General features: G+C 46.6%; 1 protein-coding gene across 1 annotated transcript in view; it reads right to left on the bottom strand.

The window, feature by feature from the left end:
• The window catches only part of syne1a (spectrin repeat containing, nuclear envelope 1a), a 123,747-nt gene that overhangs the window by 5,689 nt on the left and 94,022 nt on the right, over nt 1-24,036 (bottom strand). The window contains exons 105-142 of the mRNA XM_008278654.1: nt 23,930-24,031; nt 23,705-23,824; nt 23,410-23,610; nt 23,127-23,300; nt 22,857-22,988; nt 22,498-22,694; nt 22,134-22,266; nt 21,850-22,032; nt 21,490-21,639; nt 21,211-21,387; nt 20,944-21,099; nt 20,699-20,854; nt 20,439-20,609; nt 20,210-20,343; nt 19,886-20,090; nt 18,538-18,720; nt 18,272-18,418; nt 17,945-18,099; nt 17,216-17,363; nt 17,016-17,110; nt 16,699-16,933; nt 16,070-16,264; nt 14,633-14,758; nt 13,237-13,392; nt 12,545-12,703; nt 12,030-12,196; nt 9,288-9,450; nt 8,407-8,594; nt 8,038-8,188; nt 7,038-7,220; nt 6,726-6,863; nt 6,068-6,259; nt 4,920-5,238; nt 3,158-3,291; nt 2,580-2,706; nt 2,272-2,483; nt 1,430-1,636; nt 1,026-1,154 (exon numbers count right to left, since the gene is read on the bottom strand). Of these exons, the coding sequence (XP_008276876.1) occupies nt 1,026-1,154; nt 1,430-1,636; nt 2,272-2,483; nt 2,580-2,706; nt 3,158-3,291; nt 4,920-5,238; nt 6,068-6,259; nt 6,726-6,863; nt 7,038-7,220; nt 8,038-8,188; nt 8,407-8,594; nt 9,288-9,450; nt 12,030-12,196; nt 12,545-12,703; nt 13,237-13,392; nt 14,633-14,758; nt 16,070-16,264; nt 16,699-16,933; nt 17,016-17,110; nt 17,216-17,363; nt 17,945-18,099; nt 18,272-18,418; nt 18,538-18,720; nt 19,886-20,090; nt 20,210-20,343; nt 20,439-20,609; nt 20,699-20,854; nt 20,944-21,099; nt 21,211-21,387; nt 21,490-21,639; nt 21,850-22,032; nt 22,134-22,266; nt 22,498-22,694; nt 22,857-22,988; nt 23,127-23,300; nt 23,410-23,610; nt 23,705-23,824; nt 23,930-24,031 (6,300 nt within the window). The remainder of the gene's footprint in view (nt 1-1,025; nt 1,155-1,429; nt 1,637-2,271; nt 2,484-2,579; nt 2,707-3,157; nt 3,292-4,919; nt 5,239-6,067; nt 6,260-6,725; nt 6,864-7,037; nt 7,221-8,037; nt 8,189-8,406; nt 8,595-9,287; nt 9,451-12,029; nt 12,197-12,544; nt 12,704-13,236; nt 13,393-14,632; nt 14,759-16,069; nt 16,265-16,698; nt 16,934-17,015; nt 17,111-17,215; nt 17,364-17,944; nt 18,100-18,271; nt 18,419-18,537; nt 18,721-19,885; nt 20,091-20,209; nt 20,344-20,438; nt 20,610-20,698; nt 20,855-20,943; nt 21,100-21,210; nt 21,388-21,489; nt 21,640-21,849; nt 22,033-22,133; nt 22,267-22,497; nt 22,695-22,856; nt 22,989-23,126; nt 23,301-23,409; nt 23,611-23,704; nt 23,825-23,929; nt 24,032-24,036) is intronic.

Below are 24,036 nucleotides of genomic sequence, written 5' to 3'. Positions count from 1 at the left end.
TTAGAACTATATACACAGACGATCCTGGTAGAACACCTCAGTCTGGTACCAGAGAATCAGCGTTTATGTGTCAGGTGTTTGCCACTGTGGGATTGTTTTCATGTATAAAGTCCTCGACTCCAATGCAAGCAGCACCGTCATGGCTGGACGTGGAGAACATCAGGGAGGTGTTTTGTGCAGCAACAAAATAAATTGGACTCATCGTGTGGCTGGTGGTGCACCTCACAGGTCCAAAGTCCTGGTTCGAGTCTTGTACGTCTGTGTGCATGTTCTCTCTGCGTCTGAGTGGGTTTCACTGGTGCTCTGGTTCCTCTCATGGTGAGGTGCTGATTTCAAATTGTAGGTGTGAATGTGAGTGTGCTTGGTTGTCTGTCTCTAAGTGTAGCCCTGTGATAGACTGGTTACCTGTCCAGGTGAACCTGCCTTCACCCTGAGTCAGCTGGGATAGACTCCGCCCCCCACAGATGGAGGCAACAAGTACAACATTGTCTACGTGCCCGGCGTGCCTCTCCATACTGCAGATATGCTTACATTTAAATTTGTTTCCATCTTATCGACCACCTGCTCTGCACTTCAGACAAACCATCCCTGACTTTTATTAGTTCGAGGACCACTGGACAGTTTTTTGAAGACAACATGGCAACACATCCTCCAACGTGATGAGGGCTTCAGAGAACTGAGCGAACCCACTGATCGCTGTCCAACCAGTTACTTCTCAGTTTGCTTTGTGTATGAAGCATTTGAAGATAGGTCCAGTTACTTTTAGGCAGTGGTTCTGAACCTGTTGTACATCAAGAGCCAACTAACAAATCGACTGGTGCATGAACTTAGAGCAGATGCTGTTATTTCAAGAGAATCCAACAAGATGTCTGTTTGCCCTCAGGTGACCATCACAGTTATTTATCCACTAATTTTGCTTTTACGTCCTCTTTGATAAGAAACATCACTTTACAAACTACAATAAATATAAAAGGATGATGAAAGCCAGACAGACCACGTCTAAGCCAGCATTCAGCGAGACGTACCGTCAGTGTTTTGTGATGAGCCCGTAATGTTTCTCGATCTGCTTTCTGTGGGATGGGCACCACCTCGTTCCTCCTGCGATCGATGTTCTCCAGCCACAGCAGCAGGCCGTGGCTCATCTCGTGGAACTCCTGAAAAAAATATCACATCAGCACAAATGAGATTAGACCTCCTATTTTCTCTTTGAATTCTTTCTATATTTTAGCAGTAACACAAGATAGTCTAGATGCATTCTTAGGGAGTTAATATAGTTGTTATGTGTTCAGGGTTTCCTCTCATTTGTACTGTGCTCGTTACTGTGCAGCTCGTTACTGTGCAGCTCGTTACTGTGCAGCTCGTTACTGTGCAGCTCGTTACTGTGCAGCTGGTTACTGTGCAGCTCGTTATCAGTGCATGCTTCAGGTACCTGACACTGCATCAGGGCTGTCTGCAGCTCTTCCCTCCAGTCCTCCAGCGAGGCACCGAGTCGATCCCAGCGTGAGTTCATCTCTTTCAGCCGGTCCCTCAGCTCCCACGCTTCCTCAGAGTCGGGCTCTGATTGGAGGAAATCTGCACTGCTCAGGTTGATGGAAAGCACCTCTGACTTATGGGCATCCATCCCCCTCTGCAGGTCCTGATGAAGAGAAATAAAAATGATTCATGGCAGCAGCTACACATGCGAGGCAGTGAGGCATGAACCAGACCAGCCTTCATGGTCCTACTGGACAGAGGAAGCTGAGAACAGAGAAGGCGCCAACAGGCTGGAGTGCAGCAGGACGAGGCTGAGCAGGTTGTAGGTTACTTGGCTTCAGAACGGTGTATTTATAGAACTGTGATATCCATCCAGATGCTTCACAGGCATCAGATGCTGGGCTGGATTCTGAGGTGTGTGTTTATGTGCTGTGGTGTGTGGAAGGACAGCACTGTCAGCACCTTCAACTGGAAATGTGAGTGGGATCAAGTTGCTGCAGCCAAACTGTACTTGATGTGCAGTCTCTGATGACACACTGCTGGGACTGATGCAGGCAACAGTAAGCCAAAGATGTGAGTCTGATGTCTGCAGCTTTCAAATGCACGAGTTAAAACAGACATCAGCGAAGATTAGACAAGATGTTGTCCCACAAATAGAAGTGAATGTGTCCTAAAACATCCCATTACATTCTCGTGGAAGCTCCTTTCTGTTAAAGAACGGTTTGAATGTGTTCCTACGTCCTAGCAGCTCTAACAGAGCAGCCGAAGCAGAAGCACACGTATGTGCAGGTCACTAACCTTGAGCTTCTTGATCCTCTGCTGGATGGTGTGGATGTCCGTGCTGAGATCGAGCCCTCGCAGCTGGCTGAGTTCGGCTTCTGACTGACCCAACCAGGCCCTCATGGTCTGCAGATCTGAGATCAGCTGCTGCCACTGCGGCAGGTTCTGTTTGTGTCTGTGCTTCTCACTCAGAGACTGAGCCTGGATCAGCTCCCAGCGCTCGATCACTCCTGGAGGTTACAACAAACAGATCATCTAACACAGCCCGCACAGGAAGTACAGAGTGTGTGTGTGTGTGTGTGTGTGTGTGTGTGTGTGTAACTGACCTGCGCTCTGCATATCTGGGCTGGTGGGGTTGGTGAGTCCCGGCATGTCGTCCTCGTCCTCGGTCAGCTCTCCCTCTGCTCTCTTCACTGCATCGATGCTCCCGCGACACTCTCCCATCAGACGCATCTGCACACACATCATAACACGCTACATGAAGTTTGGTTTGTTGTCTTTAAAGAATTAAACTATATGTAAGAACACAGAAGAAAACCCGGCTACAGATAATAATAATATCACATAAAGGACATGATCTGTTCAGCGTCAACACACTAATCTGGATGGTATCTAAATCTAATGATGGAAGGTCTACGTCTTCTAAGACCATGATGATCACATTCCTAGTTGGTCATCAGGAAGAACAAAAAACATCTGATTGTTAATTTTACTGAGGATAGTCTGTGTTTATGAGATCTGTGTGTCACATGTGGCCAAACTAGATCCTTTAATGTTTAGTGTAATCATCATTTTAGAGGCAAAGATTCATTAAATTAAAAGCTATATTATGTTGCCAACGTGTTGTCATGTGAGGTGTCTTAGACATGACAAACGATCCGTCATGATGCGATGTGGCACTCACGTAGCCCATGTATGTGGAGTCGATGTCGGGGGTGGAGCGTTGGGCGGTGACCTCTCTCTGCTGCAGGTGATACCGTCCTGCATCCAGAGCCTGATCCAGCTGCCTCAGACTGGCCTCCAGCTGACCCGGCTCGCCTGAACACAGAGCAAACACGGGTCAAGGGAACCGTCACAGCAAAGATTTCAATGACAGCATTTCAACATTTCCACTGGCATGCTGTTGATGCTGAGTGACGCTGAGATGGCATGCGTACGTCTGAAATGCAACAGAAATGGCACCACAGACAAGAACACCACAGTCAGGCTCTCAAACATGATTCATTAGACGTGAATGAGAGAAAAAAACAAACAGTGTTATAAATGCAATGGTTGGAAGACGTGATGGTGACATGTTTGCATGCAGAAGGTTTGTCTAGATGGTGGGACATCCAGCCTGAGGGATGCCTCTCAGTGCAGCAGTAAGCTTCTGGTAAACAAGTTAAAACAACAGCGTGGTTTAGTTGAAGGCATGCTCTTCTAGCTCATGCTGTTTCCTACCAGAGGACGATTTCAATGTGTTCTCAGTCAGTTTAATATAGGCCTCTGGGCTCTCTGGAATAACTACATCTGGGGAGAGACACATACAACACACACTGCTGTTATCTCTGTGAAGGTTTGAGGTGAAGACTAAACCTGTAAGATCAACTGGCACATGTTTAAAGGAAACAACTGGACTTCATTTAAACAGCTGTAGGTGACATGAATGATGCAGCAAAAAGCTTTAGAGCCGCATTACAACACTGGAAACACAGTTATGACGATATCTGTGTTTTATCTTTAAAGGCAGACTGAGTGTTGAGTTTCTCACATGTTTTGGAAAGTTCATGTTTTTTCCTCACCGCTAAAGCCTCTCTGACCACTTCAGTCTCATGAATTTTATTTCAAAATAAAACATTAATGATGTTATAATAATTAAAAACTTTTACAAATGTTTATCAGCATTTCTGAGCCCATCTCATACAGTCGTCCTCAGATGTGTTCATACCTCCCATTAAAGAAGGAAAACAACAGCTGCAGTCACTGAAATAAGCTGAAACTGACAAAAGTAATAATAAATAAAAATGTAATGAAAATCATGACATTGTTTTGAATTGTGCTTCAACAGAAATTCTTTATTTTTTTTAAATGGGAAAGTTTTGTTTGTTTTTAAATTATTCTTTTCAACCACAAATCAAAAGCAATGTCTTATTTCACTAAATTATAATTCAGAAAATTTTTATTTATTATTCCTTTTGTCAGTTTCTAGTTATTTGAGTGACTGTTGTGAGTTTTGCCTTTTCTTTAATGGGAGGGTGTGAATACATGTGAGGACGACTGCAGGTAACTCCGTCTTCCTAATAATGACAAGTTATTCAGAAAGAAGAACATCCTTTAGTTCTAATTACAGGAACATCGCTCATTCTGTTGGAAACAACATTACATCCTACATAATATTATATTTATTGATAATACATCATGAATGACGTGCTGCCTTCAGCCAAACACTGTAGACGAACTTAAAACGTTCACATCTGAAGCTGCTCCGCTGTGTGCTCACTGGGAATCAGATGGATTCACAGGAAAGGTCCTCATTCAACACTGGCTCTGTTTCCCCAGCAGGGAGCGCCTCATTGGATGGTTCTTTACAGATATTAGAAAATGACTGACCTTTGAAATAATATGTCAGCAGAACATCTTGTAACTGAATCCACCAGAAAGCATCACAGTCAGTGAAGTGGACCAACCTGACAGCACCGTGGCAGCCGTCCTCAGATACTCATCCTCCTCCTCTGGACCTCGGCTCCTCTCACCGCTGCCTCGTCCTCCAGGACTCTCCAGACCTCTGCTCAGGTCGTAGTCGTGGTCCCACTCCAGTGGGATGGAGTCCACGCTGGCCGGGGTGTCGCGGCCCGAGCGGTCTGCCCGGATGAGTGCCGCTGTGCCCGACGCTGGACGACTGGAGGTCCGGGGCAAAGAGGAGTCGCCCCACTGCAGCTCAGACAGATCTCCACCCTCCTCCATCTCTAGCTCTCTGTCCGAACCATCGAGCTCATCATCTGCCAGCTGGGAGAGACGGACGAGAACATGTTGGCAGAAAGAACGCAGGACAGTGGAGACAAAGCAGTGATGGAAACAGTGACGGTTCGAAAGGCTTCTCATTGAAAGAGCAGAATAAAACTGGTGAGAGAGGGAGCAGGGTTCTGAGGTTCTGTGAGGTCAGCATGTGTGTTCTACTGACTGCTAACATGCTAACACGCTAACAGGGAAGGGAGGGTCTCTTATTTCCAAACAGCTGTCAGTGTGACACTCTGACATGTTTTCACCACGTCACGGCTGCTGAGAAACGTTGTCCTGTGTTGACAGAGCACCTTCAGGTCCTTGTCGTGAAGAGGAGGGAGATTTCCAAACGCAACCCAGCAAATAAATAAATAAATCAGAAGGAAATCCTGTTCATTAAGACCTGATTTTACAGAGTACGGTTTTGTCCCAGGAAGAAACACCTGCTGTACTTCTGTTTGGACGGTCTGGATGCAACTCTGACAAACTTTTTCTTTTTTTGGCCTTTGTGCCTTTATTGATAGTGCAGTGAGAGAGAGAGAGAGGAAAGTGGGGAGAAGACGTGTGGGAAAGGCTCATGAGCGGGATTCGAACTCATGACCTCCACATGGGGACTGTAGCCCTGCACATGGGACAGCAGCTCAACCAGGTGAGCTGTAGCGGCGCCCCAACTTTGACAAACAATTGTCCTGAAAAGTTGTGCTAAGAAAAGCGTACAGCATGTTGAATTGAAATACTTCACTTTAGCCTATACATTAGCATCCAGGTGCTACGTCCACTGGAGGATGATTGTCTTCCTGTAGGTTTGCAGGCTAGCTAATATTTCTTTACTCACAGGCAGTCGTGTGAGTTTCTTGTAGTATCTGTCCACCCGTCCAAACACCTCCTGACAGTATCTCTGCAGCTCCTCCAGCTCCTCTTCGATGACGGCTGCATCCAGAGGTTCGCTCTTCTCGATCAGAGCTTCGCCCTGCCTGAACACCAGCTCGATCTTCCCCGTGTTCAGGTAGATCTCCTGCTGGAACGCCTGGAAATGCAGTTCTCAAATCATGAAACCAGTAAAACCAGCAGCACATTTCCATCACAGTCAGATTTAAAGCAGCACATCAAAACTGTCAAGATTTACAATTTAGAGTGACACGAAGAAGAAAAACAAATGTTACATCTGAGACCGTTTACCCAGTGGTACGTTCCCTTGGTAAGTAACTTGACAATCATTTGCCTGTAAAAGGTGCAGCTGAATATATTTCTGCTGACTAATCGATTAACCAAAGCATTGATAAACAGCACAGAGCGTTTCTACTGGAACCCAGCTGGAGCAGCTTTAACGTTTTCCCCACGTTCATGTTTAGAACAGAACAATCTGTACAACTGGAAGTCAGTTGCGTTCTTTGTCATGCTGGCTCCAAACTAAAGGCGCTGCTGTGGCTGTTGTGCCATCGAGGAACCACATCTGGAATCTTCAGCATATTCCAACATGGCGTCCGTCTTACCCGGAGCTGTTTGATTTTGGCCTGGACGTCGCACTCAGAGAAGTGCTCGATGTTGGTGAGCTGCAGGTCCATCTCCGTCAGCCACACCAGGATGCTGTCTCGGGCCGTCTCAAACTCCTCCCTCTGGCTGATGAAGTGCTGCAAGAACAGAAGCAGACCCACAAAACAACGATGTTGTCTCCACACAGGTTCAGTGTAAATGTGGAAAAGTAATTCCAGAAGTTAGTTTTAAACAAATGGGATCAGAGAGGAAGGGTTTGTGAGTGCCAAGACCTCTGTAAGGCTTCAAAGCAACACCTCACACTGCCCTACCTTGAGTCTCCGTAGGATGGCGGCCACCCTCTTCTGCAGGTTATCCCATCGCCTGTTCCCATCATGCACCATTTCTCTGAGTCGACAGGAGGAGTCTGTGCGGTTCTCCCGGGCCAGACGACGGTACTGTTTGTTAATGAGTTCCAACTGAGTCAGACATTCCTGCACCTGACGCTGGAAGGCCTGTAACAGACACACACACACACACACACACACACACACACACACTTTCAATAACTGCATTAAAACCAGTGCAGCAGTTCCTCTTCTGAACAAACAAAAACAAATAAAGCAACAGAAGTGAGTTCACCAGTGATCGCTGAAGCTAAACTGATCACACTTGAAATAACTTGAAATAACTGCGGTTAGAAAATGAGGCGTGAACCAGAGAAGCTGCTCTGTTTCGTAGCTGTGGCGCTGCATCATGGCTACACATGGATGAAGAACTGCTCGAGGAACTGAGAAACCCGACTGCATCAGGATGACAGATGTCCGTTACAAACATGCAGACCTGCTTCCTCCTGATATTTACAGTCACAGCAGTCAGCTGAAGGTTCAATCAGACGATGATGTCTGGAGCAAAATGCAAGAAGTGCTCATTTAACCGAACCAGAACAACCTGAACAAGTTTCACATTTCAAATCTTAAACCCTACGTTTGACTACAATGTCCAGTCAGGCTGAACACAGGCCGACGGCAGTGGCCCGGTCCAGACAGTCAGCCAGCAGGAATGTGCACGTGCTCAGTGATGGACAGCAGCAGCTGAGCGGACCAGTGCAAACAGGTTTCAGCAGCATGACGCTACTCTTTCTTTCTCTCTGTTTACTCTGTCCTGCAGCGACGGTCTCTGCTTTGCCCTGCATTCGATTCAGATGTTTTTGTTTAACAGGAAACATTAAAAAACCACATTTAAAACCAGTTACTCACACCGTCTGTTCAGCTATGAATATATAGCTGTCTTTTACTCCACATTGTGGCGATAAATTCTGGAAAGACGCACCTCAAACTTCTTAAGTTCCTCCTTCGCAACAGTATAGAGAACTCCAGAGGAGTTCGGCAGGGCAGCTGTTTTTTCTGAGGTCTTCAGCCAATCCTCAAACCTGGAGTAATCATCCAGAAACTTCTGCCACAACCTCCAGGTCTCCTCAATCCTGCAAAGAAGACGTGAAGCTGTGAAGGAGGTAATGTCTGCTCACATGTTCATTAACAGCAGCACTAACAGCACTTCATTCAGCCACACTGACCAAACGTCCTTCAGCAAAAAACCTCAAACACACCACAAAGCTTATGAAAAGGTGTCTTCAAAGGTGCATGAGGTTGTGTTTTCATAAACTCTGTAATAATGTGCATTTATCCAGGAGCTACTGACTTCAGTCTCCTCTCCATGGACATGGCACAGATGTTCCTCCAGCGTCTGTCCAGTCCTCTGGTGGCCTGCTGGATGGAGTCACACTCTGTCTCTGTTGAACAGGCATCACAGTCATGCAGCAGGACTTCACACAGGTTCAGCACAGACGCCACACCTGTACTGTGTTTCTCTATGTCCCTCTGCAGCTCCTGCAAAACAATCAGACGGAGAACTTGAGCTTTTCACACATAGCGGTTAAATAATCAGCATTTAGTATCTCTCTAAATGTTGCTTCATGTCTGCTGGCCTTCTTTCTGTCTTTTCTCCAGCTGTGCTTCTGTTTACGTTCTGTGACACTAATCACAGTGTTTCTGTGCCATAAATCAGCAAATGTCTCCCACTAGTGTACCGAAGGAGCCCAGTCCCACTGCACGACGGTGCATCCACGTGTAAGCTAGCTGTAGCTCTGGAGAGGAAGGAGGTCAGCGGGGTCTCAGAGTCCAGTCCAGATTTAGAGCAGAATCTTGGCAGCAGGAAGTCTCCTGACACCTACAGTGGACTGTCTTCTAGCAAACAGCCAGAGATGCATGCATGAGTCAGGTTTTGATTTCCTCATGCGCTTCTGTGTCACTCTTTTCCACCGACTCAGTTTGAGTCATACGGTCCTGCTACAGTTTAGTCTTTACAGAGAATGACAGACTCACAACATCCATATGTGCTTGTTGTGTTTGTCGTTTGTACGTATGACAGCTGACCACATACTGCTCAAATGCTGCAAAATGTTTAACTGCCCAACGCAGACTGACCTGATGTCAGGTTACCTACAGGTCTGTAAACACACTGATAGACTCGTGTGTGTGTGTGTGTGTGTGTGTGTGTGTGTGTGTGTGTGAGCCTCTTGCCTGCTGCTGGTTGAGCTTCCTCTGAATCTCCTGGTCGTCACAGGTGTCGTAGACGATGGGCCTGGACAGCTCGGTCTCGATGTGAGCGAGCCAAGAACGCAGGCTGCTCATGTTTTTGTCTAACTGCTGTACTGCTACCAGGGTCTCCCTCAGCTTCTTCACCCTGGTACAGAAACACAGTGAGACAGGAAGTCAACACGAGTGGAAACAGTGAAGGAAGAAAATGTAAAATATACTGTAAATACAACTGATGAATAAAAGAAAACAATCAAATGAAAGAAAATCCAAGTTGAAATCAGTGTTTGCGGAGATGTGTGAACATGTCAAATGATGTTTTCAGCAAAGTGTAAAATTTTAGGACATGATTCTTATTTCTACAGATTTTTGCATCGTTGTAAATAACACACACAACATGTCACCAAAAACACTAGAGACAGTAATCTGTGGCTCCATCCATACTGTGAACCCAAAGTAATGAAGAGTCTGTGTGTTGCTCTGCTCAGCCTAACAGACCAGGACTGTCTGAGGAGTAATGCTTCACATCTGAGCAGATATTTTTGTAGGGAAGTGATGAAACCTTATGTGAACCACACACAGCAACTGGGGACCATTTTGGATCTGCACGTGCCAGACATTTCCAAACACTAGCCTCTGCAGTCCATGTGAACTATAAGAGCCAGCATCCTGTTCTTACATCAGTTCGTCAAACATTCAGCGCCTCACCCTGCAGAGCAATGCAACGCTCACTGTCTCACCACACACACTTGGTAGGACTGAAGGCTGCAGATGTTCTGTGTTGCATAAAAAAACAAAAGCCCATACTTCTCCAAAAATAGATGCATTAAAAGCTCTCCTCCACATGTACTCAGCATTATTAAGAGACTGACGTACTGGTCCAGCTACGATGTGCTGTGTACTCAGTGCTGCGTTATATCAGCTGCACACCGCGTCTTAACATTCCTGAACCAGCTGTTAGGCATCCCACAGTAGCTTAGCTGTTGACACTGTAGGAAAATAGACTGTACAGACACAAACGTGATCCACTGCAGGCAACAAGCCTGTCAAACACCGATGGAAAATCATTTTAAAAAATGAATTTCAGCTTATATGTTGTACAAGGTTGCACAGCTCCACTGAATCAGGTCTGATCAGATGTGAGTCAGCACATGATGATGTTCTCACACTAACGTTAACACTCCTGCTATTGTTTTAACTGTCTGCTGTTGTCAGTCTCCACCCTATTCAGGAATACCAGATGGTTAAAACAGACACGGGACATTACTGTTAAGCACTAGATTAACCAGATGTGCAGTCATCATAAAGCTAAAACAACAATCTCTTGAAGTATGCAGGGCAGAACCACCCTACAGCTCCTCCGGTCCTGTACAACCTGATGCAGCAACACAAACAAAATCAGACGTTTGAAATCACAACAGTGATCATTCAGTTCTATGTATGTGTGATTTTACATCCTGAAACAGGAGTTATTTCACAACACCACATGTCTGAGGAGCAGAAGATGAAGTAGCTTTGCAAGAGCCACGAGCATCAGTCGCATTCTGTTTTCTAAACATCAACATTTTGTCATTTAAAAAGCTTCAGCATAATAAACATCCTCCTGCCTGTTGACATCGCAGTCGCAGTCCGGCAGATCCTCCTCGCTCGGGCATCCTGCCATTTTATCTATTCCCAAATCCAAAACCATGTGGGTGCGGGAGTCCCAAAGACAACGTTAACGCCAGGAAACGTTAGCGTGTCGATCCAAACTATCCTCTCTTTCGTCTGCGAGTTCCACGTGGGACTTTCTCTAAACTCTGTGTGCACACAGGGGGAGGACCAGCAGGTAGTGGTGGGGCGGCACAACTGTTGCTCTCCAAGGTTAAAAAAAGAGAACCCCAAGCAGGCATGTGTGAGTGTGTAACTGTGAGTGCCTCAGAGTGACAAGTGCTGCTGTTTCTAAAAAGAGACTTACAGTCAGAGGCATGTGCTGCAGAGAATATCACACAGGCGGCGTGTGGACAGAAGAGCGAGCTGTAGGCTCCATGCATGTAGCTGCATTTCAATGGACAGAACTTGAAGAGAGGTTTTCCAAGAAACGTGTTAAATCCTTGTTTCCACAAAAAATCCAAAGTTCAGACGCCACGGATGGATCTCTCCATGAGACAAAAATAAAGAAACTAGAACTGGTTCTCTGCTGCCTGTGACACCAACAAACCTCCTCTCCTGGTTGTTTTTAGCAGAGAGAGGACATAAGAGACAAAGAGATTGCAGCTGTTTGCATAAAGTCAGAACCAGTCCTCCCCCTTCTCCCTTCTCCAGCACAGTCCCAGAGGGCAACAGCCGGAAGACAGCCGGGGGGGGGGGATGGGGCAGCTGGGGCAGTTGGAGTCAGTCTGGGTCAGGTCACTAACTTTCAGCAATGAAAGGGGAGTTTGTTTTTTCTGTATTAAATCATGAGAAAAATAAAAAATAATCTTGTGTTGCTTGCTGGCTTCCAAGTGGACTTTAGATGGACTCGGTCATTAGAGGACTGGCTCGTCTGGCTGGCCTCAGGTCAGTCAGTCCCAGAGCTCGCCATTCATCAGAAAAACCAGTGACCCTGAACTCTCTGAACCACATGTCTTAGGAATGATTTTTCCAGCTTGCCAACAGTTTAATCCACTTTCAGAGACCACACAAACTCTGCCATCAAACACACACACTCTCCACTCTTCACCTGGTTTCCTGAGCCTGTACACCCACCTGGCAGCAATGAGGTCCAGCAGGTGTTGCCAGCGCTCACTGACTTTGCTGAGCTTGTGCTGGATTTCGGCCGCCTTGCTGTCTTGGCTGGCCCTGGCCAGGCGCTCACCCATAACCTGCAGCTGCTGCTTGTTCTCCTGAGCTACACCGATCTCCTCCTGGTAGTCCTGTTGGACAAACACCGAGCAGGTGAACACAGGGAGGTGTCAGTGTGATGCACAATGTATGTGTTTGTCCAGCGTTGTAATCCAGCAGTCCATCAGTGAGTCAAGACTTCCAGAGAAATGCACCTTCTGTGCTGATAATGTTCAGATTCACCAGAAAGTTCAGATGATGCTTTGTCAACCAAAGTGACAATCACAGTGGAAACACAAGTTTAATGATAATTTATGCATATAAGCACTACGTACACAAATAAAAGTCGTGGTCAGCACCAGAAAACCTCACATGAAAATATTTGTTCTTCATATTTGCATGTCAGGTATATTTCTGTAAGGACGGTGTCCAGGAATTACCTTGCGTAGCTTTTCAATCATCTCCTCGATGCTGATGTCCCCATTCTGAGAGACTTTGCTCTCCATCTGTGTGAGCCACTCACACAGCTCCTTGTTCTTCTCATTGAACACGGCCCACTCATTCAGCTTCTCGCTCACCTGCTGCATGCGCAGGGAAAGCTGAAGGGACAAAAGGCAGGTGGATTTTTAGACAAGAGCACAAGAGAAAAGCAGCAGCAGAGGAATACAGACAACAGAGGAAGTGATGCGTGAAAAGATTAAGACACGGAATATGTGGTCACATAATAACTGGTGGAAGATAAATGAGAGACTAAATAAAAAGGTCTCTGATAGCACAGAGTTATTGTTATTATCAGGACAAACTAAATGGAACAAACACATCACAGCAACACAGTTCACAGTAACAGTCCTGTAACGTCTGACATGTTAGCCATGGATGAAAAGACGAGTTCTCTCTCTGCCAGATGTGCTACAGCTGTTAGCATGCTCTATCTCCAGTCAGGCTTTATTCTGCATTAGGATGTGCTGAGGGCACACATTCATTCAACACACATTTCTCATATTTTACATCTCTTGTGAATGTTTTCAGTAGATGAGGCATGTTAAGGGCAAAAAACTGCCAAATTAAATTGAAAAAGCACTTAATTAGTAGATAAGGAATCATGACAAGCATGTGCACTGTGTGTGTTTACCTGGTGGCAGACCTCTTCCCACTGGCGCTGGAGCAGCTGGAGGCGTTCCTGCAGGACTGTGATGTCATCAGCGCTGACCACACCCTCCAAGGAATCCCTCAGCAGAGACAAGGAAGTAAGGTCATCGGTCCAGCCCTCCACACTGCTCTCGAACTCCTGCATCCATGACATGACAAGATATCAATACAGGAAACAGGCGAGTGACCCGTAGCTTTAAAGGCAAACAGAGAAACTGGACAGTCCAGAGAGAATCATTCCCTCATAACAAACAGCCACAGTCAGAGCCAACAGGAAACCACAGACTGGTTCTACTGGAGCTCAGATGCAGCATCCTCAGAAACAGTGAGAAAATACAAAACAGCAGACTAACAATGAGCAGCACAACAAGAACAAGGCATCTTGAAACATTACAGATCTGCCAAACGCAGGAATTCAATGTTGGTTTAGATAGAAACACCAGCCCTTCACGTTCAGCTAAAGCACAGACGCTACAGCGATACAGGCAGGATACAGCAGCAGCAGCATCTAACCTTGCATCTCCTCCTCCTCCTCCGTCACTGTGACGGTGTCGCTGTGCTGTAATCATTTGTGGTCCGGGAGAATGTGTCCATTACGCAACACACACACAAAAGGAAGCACACACATGCGCGCGCACACATATACACACACACACACACACACACACACACACACAGCCTACACAAGGATGCTCTCTCTCTCTCTCTCTCTCTCTCTCTCTCTCTCATGCGCACGCAGCCTCTCTCTCTCTTTCTCTCTCTCCCCACCCCCTCTCTCCTCAGCTGATGCTAACGTTGTGCAGCTCCTCACAAAGCCCTCCTCCTCCTCCTCCTCCTCCTCCTCCTCCTCCTCCCTGAGGAGCTGAGGACGTGTCATGCATCAAACATGACTGCATGTAGTGACCAGTGGCTAACATCAAAGTCATCATAATGGGAATTTTTACTCACAAATTTCTGTGGACGTGAATAAAGAAAACAAGTTCCTGGCATGAATTAGTCGTATTAATAATGATTTATGACAAGACGAACTCATGTGCAGCACAACAAAAACACCAAGCATCACTCGCAAACATCAAAGATGTGATGTCCCAGCAGGAAATAAAACCAGCGACTGAACAAGGTCAGACACTGGGACAGCAGCTCGACTAATACACATGCTTTTTTTTTTCTTTTTTGCTGCTGATCTGTCTGTTTATCTGTTTGTCCTCGCAGCCAGATTAAAGGGGTAATAGTAGGACAAGTCTGAGTCTGTGGGTGTGTGCATGTGTGAAAGAGGGAGAGACACAGTGAGCATGTGTTTAATGAGAGAAAAAACAACTTCAAGGGGAAATATATATATATGTGTGTGTGTGTGTGTGTGTGTGTTGTATCGTCCTTACTTTGCATCTGATTTGCTCTGAGTGTAGCTCCTCATGGTGGTCCGGCAGCGGCAGAGACAGCTTTCTCTTGAAGGCTCTCAGTTTCTCCAGTGACACATCTATGCCCTTCTCACATCTCTCCCAGTTCTACACACACACACACACACACACCAACACACACACACACACACACACAATAAGAATCAGAGCAGAAAACACAAATGTGCAGACATAAGCATGGACAGTAGACCCTCCTGTACACACAGAAGCTGACACAAACTCTTCTTGCAGCAGCAGCAGTGGCATCAATAAGAGTAGAGCTGCAAAATCATCATCAGACACACCGTTACACACACACACACACGCACACACTCACATCAGTGCATGGCTGAAGTCAGCCCACATCACTTCTTATGCCGTAGATGACCCACTTAGCTGTGAGCCTCTCAACCACCACCGTGAGAAAGAGTGATTCAGCAAAAATGCGCCAGCCAAAGAAGAGAATTAACAGAGCTCAGTAACAAACGAGAGCGGTTCTGCTCCACAGGGCATGGGTTTAGGCTATTTTTAGAGTTCAGGATACAGTCCTATTAAGGATTAAACATGGTAATATTTGGAAAGAAATGCAGCGAAGCAGCATACCTGAAGAAGGAGTCATGATAACAGAATAGCGACAGCAGCCGCGTAAACTAAGGAAGAAAGACAGGCTGCAGGAGAACGAGGTCATGACGAAGACCTTCAACAAAAACGCTGAAAGCCCGGATGCATCTTTTAAAGTGCGTCATTCAGCCTCTTTCAGAACAGGGCACTGACACAGCCTGCAACATCCACCTCACAGGGTTCAGATCATCACAGCTCACTGCAGAGCCCGCAGTCCGTGTGTGTGTGTGTGTGTGTGTGTGTGTGTGTGTGCCATGGGCTGGCCATTTCTCCTCTCTGTGCACTCGTACCCTTTTGAGTGTGCATGTGTAGAGATGCTGTTGGTATGAAGATGGAGGACGGCTACATCTCTGCACTTCAGCTGTTTTCAGGACTGAAGGTGCAATGCTGCATAATTAAAGCTGTAACCTGGATTCACTGGCCCACATGTACAGCCAGGTTGGCTCATTTCAGGCCTAGATGGGCCAATGCCCTTCAGCACCCTTGATAGCTGGAGACACAGCTTAGCCTGCAAAGCTGACTGTGCACAAGCAGGAGCTCACAGGCCTGCAGCAGGATGTCCAATAATGCAGCACTGATTGTCAGCAAACCTCATAGATTTCCACTATAAGGTAATTAAACTGGTAACAGTCAAACATAAAAAATAACGAGCATTAATGGGAATAATTAGCCTAAAATAAAATAAAAAACCTGCAGACCTAACTATGTTGTCAGGAGACAACAGAACACCAAGACAGGGGAAAAGAAAGACAGAATAAGTTTGACAAAGCTTCAGGATGACTCCAGCTAGAGTCTGACCTTGAGTAAACCCTGCAGCTCCCTCCTCTGCTGGTCCAGGCGGTGGTGGGCATGCCTCCACCTCTCCTGAATCTCCATCAGCTCTGTCTGCAGGGTGGACTCAGCCCGAGCATCAGCTGACAGCAGCAGGCTCCTGCCGGCCTCCACGGTCAGGATGTAGCCTCCTTGCTGCCTTTGAAGCACTCGCTCCCTCAGCTGGAGGAGCAGAGACAGAGACAGAGGCCACAGGGGGTACAGGTTAGCTAAGGGACTCTAGGGTCGGGGAAGGTGAGGTTGATTAGAGCAGGGTTCACACTGTTTAGGTTCATTGTGCTTAATTAAGTTTAAGGTAAAAAACGGATACACAGCAAGTTTTTAAAAAGCTCACATGGTGGATTTAAAACGTCGAGGCTCTGCACTTGTATAAAGTCCTTATTTAAGTGACCTCATAAAAAATGAAAACTCTTCAGACAAGCTGAATGACAACATGATTTCTTTAAAGATGAAGTGGGAGTGTCAGTGATTGAACTGCCACAAGCTTCACTCTAATTAGGATGGTGGCTGATTGATACAGAACCACACACAGATTTTAGATAACCTAACCCAAAAAAATTTTTTAGGAAGGTAATGAGGCTTTAAACAGTCCTCACCTGTATCTGATCCAGCAGGTTTCGGGCCTGCTGCAGTGCCACTGGTTCTCCTGGCTGATGCACATCTGGATCCCGGGTCACTTCCTGAAGCCAGCGCAGCAGCTTTTCTGCCATCTCCCGGTAGTTCTGCCACTGGCGGACTAGACTGTCGATGATGCCTCTTCGCTGCTGGGCCCGTCGGACTACACCTTGCCACTGATTGCTCAGCAGCGCTAGCTTCACACTGAAGTCGTCGCTGATGGAGTGAAAACAGTTCGTTAGCTGGATCCATTCTGTTCAGACAGGCAGAACACAGAGAGCACTGTGTGTTGGTTCACCTGTCATCCACTTGTCCCTGGTCCAACAAATGATGCCCGTCACTGATGATGGAGTAAAGAATCTGTTGTCTGCTGAACATCTCCGCCTGGAACAACTGCAGGTATACATACACCAATAAAACACACATCCAAGGACAACACTCAGCACACAGCATTCATTACTATCGTACATGTACTCATAGACAAACAGCGACTCTGACCTCATGGTCTCTCTGCTGCTCCAGCAGACTCTGGTAGTTTCCTGAAATCTCAGCAGCCAGCTTGTGTTCCGTCTGAGACAGGAAGTCCATCCAGGCCTCACACTTCTGAAGGAAACTCTGCTGCTGGAGCAACACTGACTGCAGTTTACTGGAGAGAGAAACATCCACATCAGCACACATTCAGAACTGTCCTATTAACTTTATTATTACTGTACAAAAGACTTATAACTCTTTATACTGCGTACATAGAAACCATCTAGAAGCTGCCAGAGAATGAAAGACAGGTTAACAGGCATCTCCAGCGTTTCTTCAGGGTCAGTGGAACATCTTTGTCCTTTTAGCAGCTTCATTATTTCATGACCTAAAGCCTATTTATTAAAGATTCACTGATATTTACAGCAGGAGGCTTGAAGGCTGACAGCAAACAGCATCTTACTGTGAATCTGTACAGCCGTACCTGATATCTCAGTAAAAAATGTTTCTTAAAGTATGTCTTATTATAAAACTATACAAAAACATAGTTGGTTTCCTGTATTCAATGAGCTCTAACTGGCACATTTCTGTGTACGTTTTATGCTTCGACAGCAAACAAAACAAAGATCAAATCTGTGCAATTCAAAAAGTGAAGTTGTTCATCTGTGTGGGTGGTGGGTTTTGGTCTGGTGGTTACTGTTTACTCAGAGTGTACAGTGCCGCTACAAACAAGTGAAATACGAAGGCTGTATTTACCTGAGCCTCTCGGTCAGGTGAGCAGAGTGAGTGGCCCAGGCTCTGTTCAGACTCTGCAGCCGTTTAACATCTCTGTCACTGACCGGTAGCCTGTACACCAGCTCGTTAACACGCTCCAGGTCTGGAGATAAGCTGCTCAGCTTCAACAGGTGAACCTGGAAAAACATTTTTACATGTTTTCAGGAACAGACGTGCTTCATAAATCAACATACAGAACAACAGAGAAAAATTTTAATTCAAAGTAATTCAAAGCTTTTAGCAGCAGAGACTTTATCACATCAACACTTTCCAAAAATAAGACGACAGCAACGGCAGCATTTTTCATACCTTGAGTTTCTCGATGCGTGTCTGGACCACAGTGAGCTCCGGCGAGTCCACTGAGTCCGACTCCTTCAGCACCTCCTCTGCCTCTGCAGCCTTAGAGATCAGTGTGTCCAGCTGCTCCCTGAAGCCCTCACAGGCCTGAGATCCAGACTGGAAGCAGTCACACAGACACAGTGTGAACCCCTGTCTTCACATATCTGGTGTATGTACAGGAGGAAGAGTGACGTGTATCTCATCCTGCCTCTGCCTAATAATCCCTGACACCTTACCTGCAGGACTTCTTGCTGCCTGTGCAGGGCGTGTTCCAGGGTTGTCAGGCGATGTGTAAGTGACAGGCGGTCAGACTGGAGGGACGCCGAGGAAGAGCCGTCCACTTGGCTCCTCAGCTGTTCCCCTAAAGCCTGCAGCTGCTGGAGCGACTGGTGCACTTGGTCTTGGTCACCAAGGCACTCCTGCCATGACACCAGAGAAACAGGAGAACCAGGACCAGAGTTATGAGGAGAGTCAGTGAATGCTTGTGCAGACATAGTCGACACACAGGAATCTGTAATCAGAACCTTGTCATATTCAAAATGTGTTTTGTTTTTCATCCAGAGGACTGCATTCGTCAAAGTCTGACATAAGTGTGACATGTTTACCGAACTCAAAGAGAACTATTTGTTCAAGGTATGAATGACTAAACAGGCATTAAGTGTTCTGTGAGCTCTGGTCAGCACCAAAGATGGAGAGATGCCCCGTATGGGGATCATAACACACCTTCTTGGTGTAAGCCACAAATGAACAGAAAAGCCTGACAGACAGTTTGAGGGGTTGCAGGTTTATTAGAATTTTTAAAACTAATTTCTAAAGTTTGCACACCTCTGCACTGGTTGGCGTGGGTTTTCTAATTCCAGGGTTTTCATGAGAAGCCCGTCGTGTGCTGTTGTGTGTAGTTTTGTATTGGGTGTTCTTTCCTGCATAACTGTGTATTTTGCATTATTCAGCATTTATCTGTTGTTCTGCTGCTTTCTTGTTTTAACCTTCCAAGGTACTCCACATGCAAATTCACTAAAAGCTATATTCTGGTGCATCAAACAGGAACATTCATGTGTGAGCTGTACACCATTACTTACAACAAACAAAAAAAACTAAAGAACAGTGTCTTAAACAGCTCATGCAACAGCCCTGAACTGTTAACCGCTTTGTCTTTGCATCAGTGATCCTGCTTACAGTGCTAGGACTAGTGTCTCCAGACATCACCCAGGATGGACTGAGAAGCCCAGTGTGACACCAGGAGACCCCTGCAGTGTAAATCAGAGGCCTGTCTTTCCCTTTGCAGTCTGTCTCAAAAGGCTTTTGTTAGATTGTGCTTTGAATCTACATTCAAGCAGACAAAAGGACGGGGTGCAGTTTGGTCTTCTGCAGAGGGCTGGAGGCTTTGTGAACCCTCACAGCGAGCTGACGAGCCGTTTAGGAGACTGATGCTGAGCAGGAAAATCTCACCACATAAAACATGGCTGTCGTAATAATTTAACGCTCAAACGGGACCCGGCAAGAATTGAAAAAATTACATGACATTAAAGAATGTTGACAGACCATAAGGCAGACAGCTCCACTTCCTGGACTACCTCTACTCACATTGCAGTCTTTTATCCAGGCGCTGCTCTCCTCCTCTGTGATCTCCCTGTCAGTGGCGCTCCTCAGCAGGCGATCGGCTCGTTCCTCCTGTTTCTGAACTGCTGTCACACACTGGCCATACAACGACCTGTAGTGCTGCCACAGTCCCAGCAGGGCCTTGCTGCTCCTCAGCTGCTCTGAGATCTGCTCCAGTAGATGATTCCACCTACAGCAGAGAATGAAAAAGAGGTTGTATACCGAGATCAACCCAGTGGATGGTTTACATTTAAAATTTTAAGTGCAACTCAAACTTGAAGAGAGTGAGAAGCCTCTTTTTGTTTGTACCTGACGTTGACGTCCTGGAGTGCTCTGTTGAGCGTTTCAGCCACGGAGGGGTGACACTCGGTCAGTAGCTGGTGCGTTATTGAGCCAAACTTCCTCAAACTGCTCTCCTGTTTATCCATCTCATCCTGCAGGTTCTGGATCACACAGACAACCAGAGAGGTTACAGTCCCTCAGCTGTTACAGGGATGTGCCACTTTCCAGAAGACAGCATATTTCCTGCAGTCCTCACCTCCAGGCTCTCCACCTGCTGCTGCACCGCCTCTTGAGATCCATTGAGGAGGTGCAGCCTGGACACAGAATACCTTCCCTCCATCAGGTAACCATTAATTTCCTCTGAAGCTCGCCGGTACAAGGTCCACTGCTCCAGCACGGACCGCAGGCTTACCTTCATCTGACTTATCTGACAGGAAAGATGAAGAACAAACACATGTGAGCGTGGGAAAATTAAATAATCAGTCAAAGGCTAGATAAGGGATCTGAGAAGCTCACCATGTGGTCCAAATGAGCCCAGGACTGATTCAGTCCTTTGAGGGTCTCCTTTACAACCGAGCAGGCTGCACCTTTCTTATTCTGGATGAGAGCATTTCCTCGATCCTCTGCTTTCTCTAGATCCTTCTCTTTTTCCTTCACCAATTCTTCCAACTCCTGCCAGAACAACAACATTTTACGTTAAGAAAACGTTGTGGAGCTTCTAGAAAGCCTGTGTGGCGTGTCTGGGCGTGCTACGCCGCTACCTGACAGTCTTTCAGTGCGTTCTGTACTGATGCTACATCCTCTATCCTGTGTCTCTTCTTCAGTTTCTCCTCCTGTAATGTGAGCCAGGTTTTTAGGGCCTGGACTCCATTTTCATGCTCCAACCAACCTTCCACAAGTCCTTCCAAAAGCTGAATCTAAAACACAAAAAACAGAAATAAAATAGAAAGTTCAGGACAATTTAACAATCCAGTAATGGGGAGCTAAAACCAGAACAGAGCAACTCTGAGCTACACTTCAAACACTACCTTTTCAGCTATGAGCCCCTGAAGTATCTGCCACCGTCTGTTCATAGCTCCCAGCTTCTCAGCAAAGTCTGTTTTGTCACTGCGCTTTCCCTCCACATCCTGACTGCTGATCTGCAGCACTGACTGGTTCACAAAGTCCACAGTCAGCTGCTTACAGGTCAGATCGATGCGGAAACCCTGTGGAAAGACAAAAGATGAGGCAGAATGTGACGAGGGAGACAGAACCAATATAAAGAGGCCTTGCATAAAGGTTTTCTTTGTAAGGAGACCGTTCTGTACCTTGTATTTCTGCAAAAAGTTCTGAACCACCTCTGAGCCCACAGCTCCCATGATCTTGTCCTGATCTTCCTCTATGATGTTCTCCATGAGAGAGATCCAGCTCATCAGCTCGGTGATGGCATGTCGTGATGCCAGCTTCTCCATCTGCAGCTGATGGCCCAGAGGAGAGGGGTTAAACCAGCACAGAGGTACAGAGCACAGCATTATCAACTGTGCCATGTTAATGCTAATACCAACTACCACTGAAAACTAAAACTAGGACAAGTGTTGATGTCTTTGTGAAGTCTCTTCTGAAAACAAAGCTGTGCTAAAAAGCCCTGCAAATCAGTCACTAAAGTGTAATAGCTGTTGTTCTTGTACCTGGTGCAGCTTCTCTTGGACGACAGGAATACGAGTCAGCAGCTCAGCCCACTGAGTGTCGATCTGGCCGAGTGCCGTCCTAAGGCCAGCTGTGTCTACTCGCTTCAAGCGCAGGAGTTGGTTGCCTGTGCTTAGCACAGATGAACGTAAAGATGACTTAGCATCCACCTCTTTGGAAAACTCCTGTAAAAAGGACAAACAGAAGTTGGATTTTAACTGTACACTCAACAAACTGATTGGAATAAGCTGAAGTTGATATGATCAATAGGTGTGTGGTAACTGACCAGGAAGGCACAGAGGTGATCTCTGACGGTCTCTAGTTCCTGAGGCACGGTCACTGACTGCGTGGTCCAGAACTCCAGTCTGTCCAGAGCCGACTGCAGCCAGTGGCTCAGCTCTGCCGACTCGCTCTGGTATCTGTGGTCGACCAACACAAAGGACAGAGTATTACAGTTCAAGGGATTCTTGATAAAATCATTTTTGGGCATTTTTTCCTTTATCAAATAGTGGCAGCGAACAGAGACAAGAACTTTTTCATGTGGCAGCTATCGTGTCTCCGTGTTTATGGGACTCGTTTAAGCCTCTGTGTGTCACAAACAGCATCACTGACAGACTGATTCAAAGAGCTGAGCAGCTACAGGCCCTGACCTGCTCCAGTGTTTGAGTGTCGAGTCAAGGCGGTGCAGCTCCTTGTTGACCTTCGTCGTGGAGGAGAGCCAGTGCTCTCCCAGCTGTGTCAGCTGGTTTTCCAAGTCTGAACAGCCAACAGACAGAAGAAGCTTCTTGCCCTCCTCCAGAACCTGGTACAGCTGGGGCTGATGCTCTGTCAGGCTGGCCTTCAGACACTGTAACAAACAGGGGAGCACAGATAGACATCTCAATATTTAAAATTATAAAAATTCAGCAGTCCTCTGAGAAGCATGTCTGACAACAGCTTTTAGGGTAGATCAGATGTGGATACTGCATGGATGCATTTCTTTGTGTCCAGTCAGTATAAAGAGGCGTACCTGGTACAGACTGATCCTTTCAACAAGCCTCTCCTCCGTCTCCTCGACCAGACCTACAGTGGGGATGCTACACTCCACAGCCTCCAGCTGTCTGCACAGAGCCTGATAGTCTTCTACGAGCCTGCTCCATGACTGTGAGACAGAGAGATGGGGGGGAAACAAAACACCATTTTATCTCCTGTGTTTTCTGTTATATTACTGCTGCACTTTGGGGCTGAACTGAATGAAACTGCACAGCTACTTTTCCCAGTAATTCATAATTATTCCCACCTCCAGGATGCCCTCCAGCTCCACGCCCCTCCTGTGGGCCTGTTTGAGCACACTTTGAGCTAAAGCCATGGTCTCCTCCAGGGCCTGGCTTTCCCTCTGCACCACTAGACCGGACACTTTACTATAAAATGTCTGGGTGAGGATCATATGGCATTCCAGGCCCTGGAAAAACTCCTGTAGTTAAACAGGACAAGTTTTAAAGACAACGTTAGAGGAGAAAGAAATAGGTAACACAGGACTTAATCTATTAAAAAAGTCTGCTCTGTTTCATCACCCTCCTTACTTTGTGCTTGTCCAGTAACATCTGGACCTCTATGACAGATGCTACTGTCATCTTTTGGTCAGCAGCCATCTTATCCTGAGCGGTGTCCACCAGGTCAGTGAGGTCGTGAAGGGCAGCTTCATACTGAGCCTTCAGAGACAAGCCATGGTTCAGGCTACTCCGTCTGGAGCCCACCATGAGCACCAGCTCCTCATATGCATCCTGAGAAGAACCATCAGTATGTCAGACATTAGCCATGACAGTGCTCACATGTTCAGACCCTTAGGGATACTGCTGAAGAGGAAAGGAGCAGTACCTGTAGTTTGAGTAGCTCCTGGTTGGAGCTTTGATCAGACTGGAGTGCCTCTGCTCTGGACTTCAGCTCAGTCACTCTCTGCTCAAACTCCCTCAGAGTTTCTTCCACCTCTGACAACGTCTACAAAAGACACAACATACTCACTTGACATCTCCTCATAGATGTGCGTTAGGCCTCTGAAACATACTTTAATTCATGTGTATCTGCTGATCCTGGGCGTCGTACCTCTATCTGTTTGGATGCAGGTCTGTCTACAGTTCCAGCCATCTTCTGCAGCAGGAGGTGTTTGCTTTCAGTCAGGGCTGTGAACAGCAGCCTCAGTTCATTCTGAC

The sequence above is a fragment of the Stegastes partitus genome, unplaced genomic scaffold (assembly GCF_000690725.1).
Source record: "Stegastes partitus isolate 25-593 unplaced genomic scaffold, Stegastes_partitus-1.0.2 Scaffold129, whole genome shotgun sequence".
NCBI classification, from domain to species: Eukaryota; Metazoa; Chordata; class Actinopteri; family Pomacentridae; genus Stegastes; species Stegastes partitus.
The sequence above is the reverse complement of the archived record's forward strand: the minus strand, read 5'-3'. Positions and strand labels throughout refer to the sequence as shown.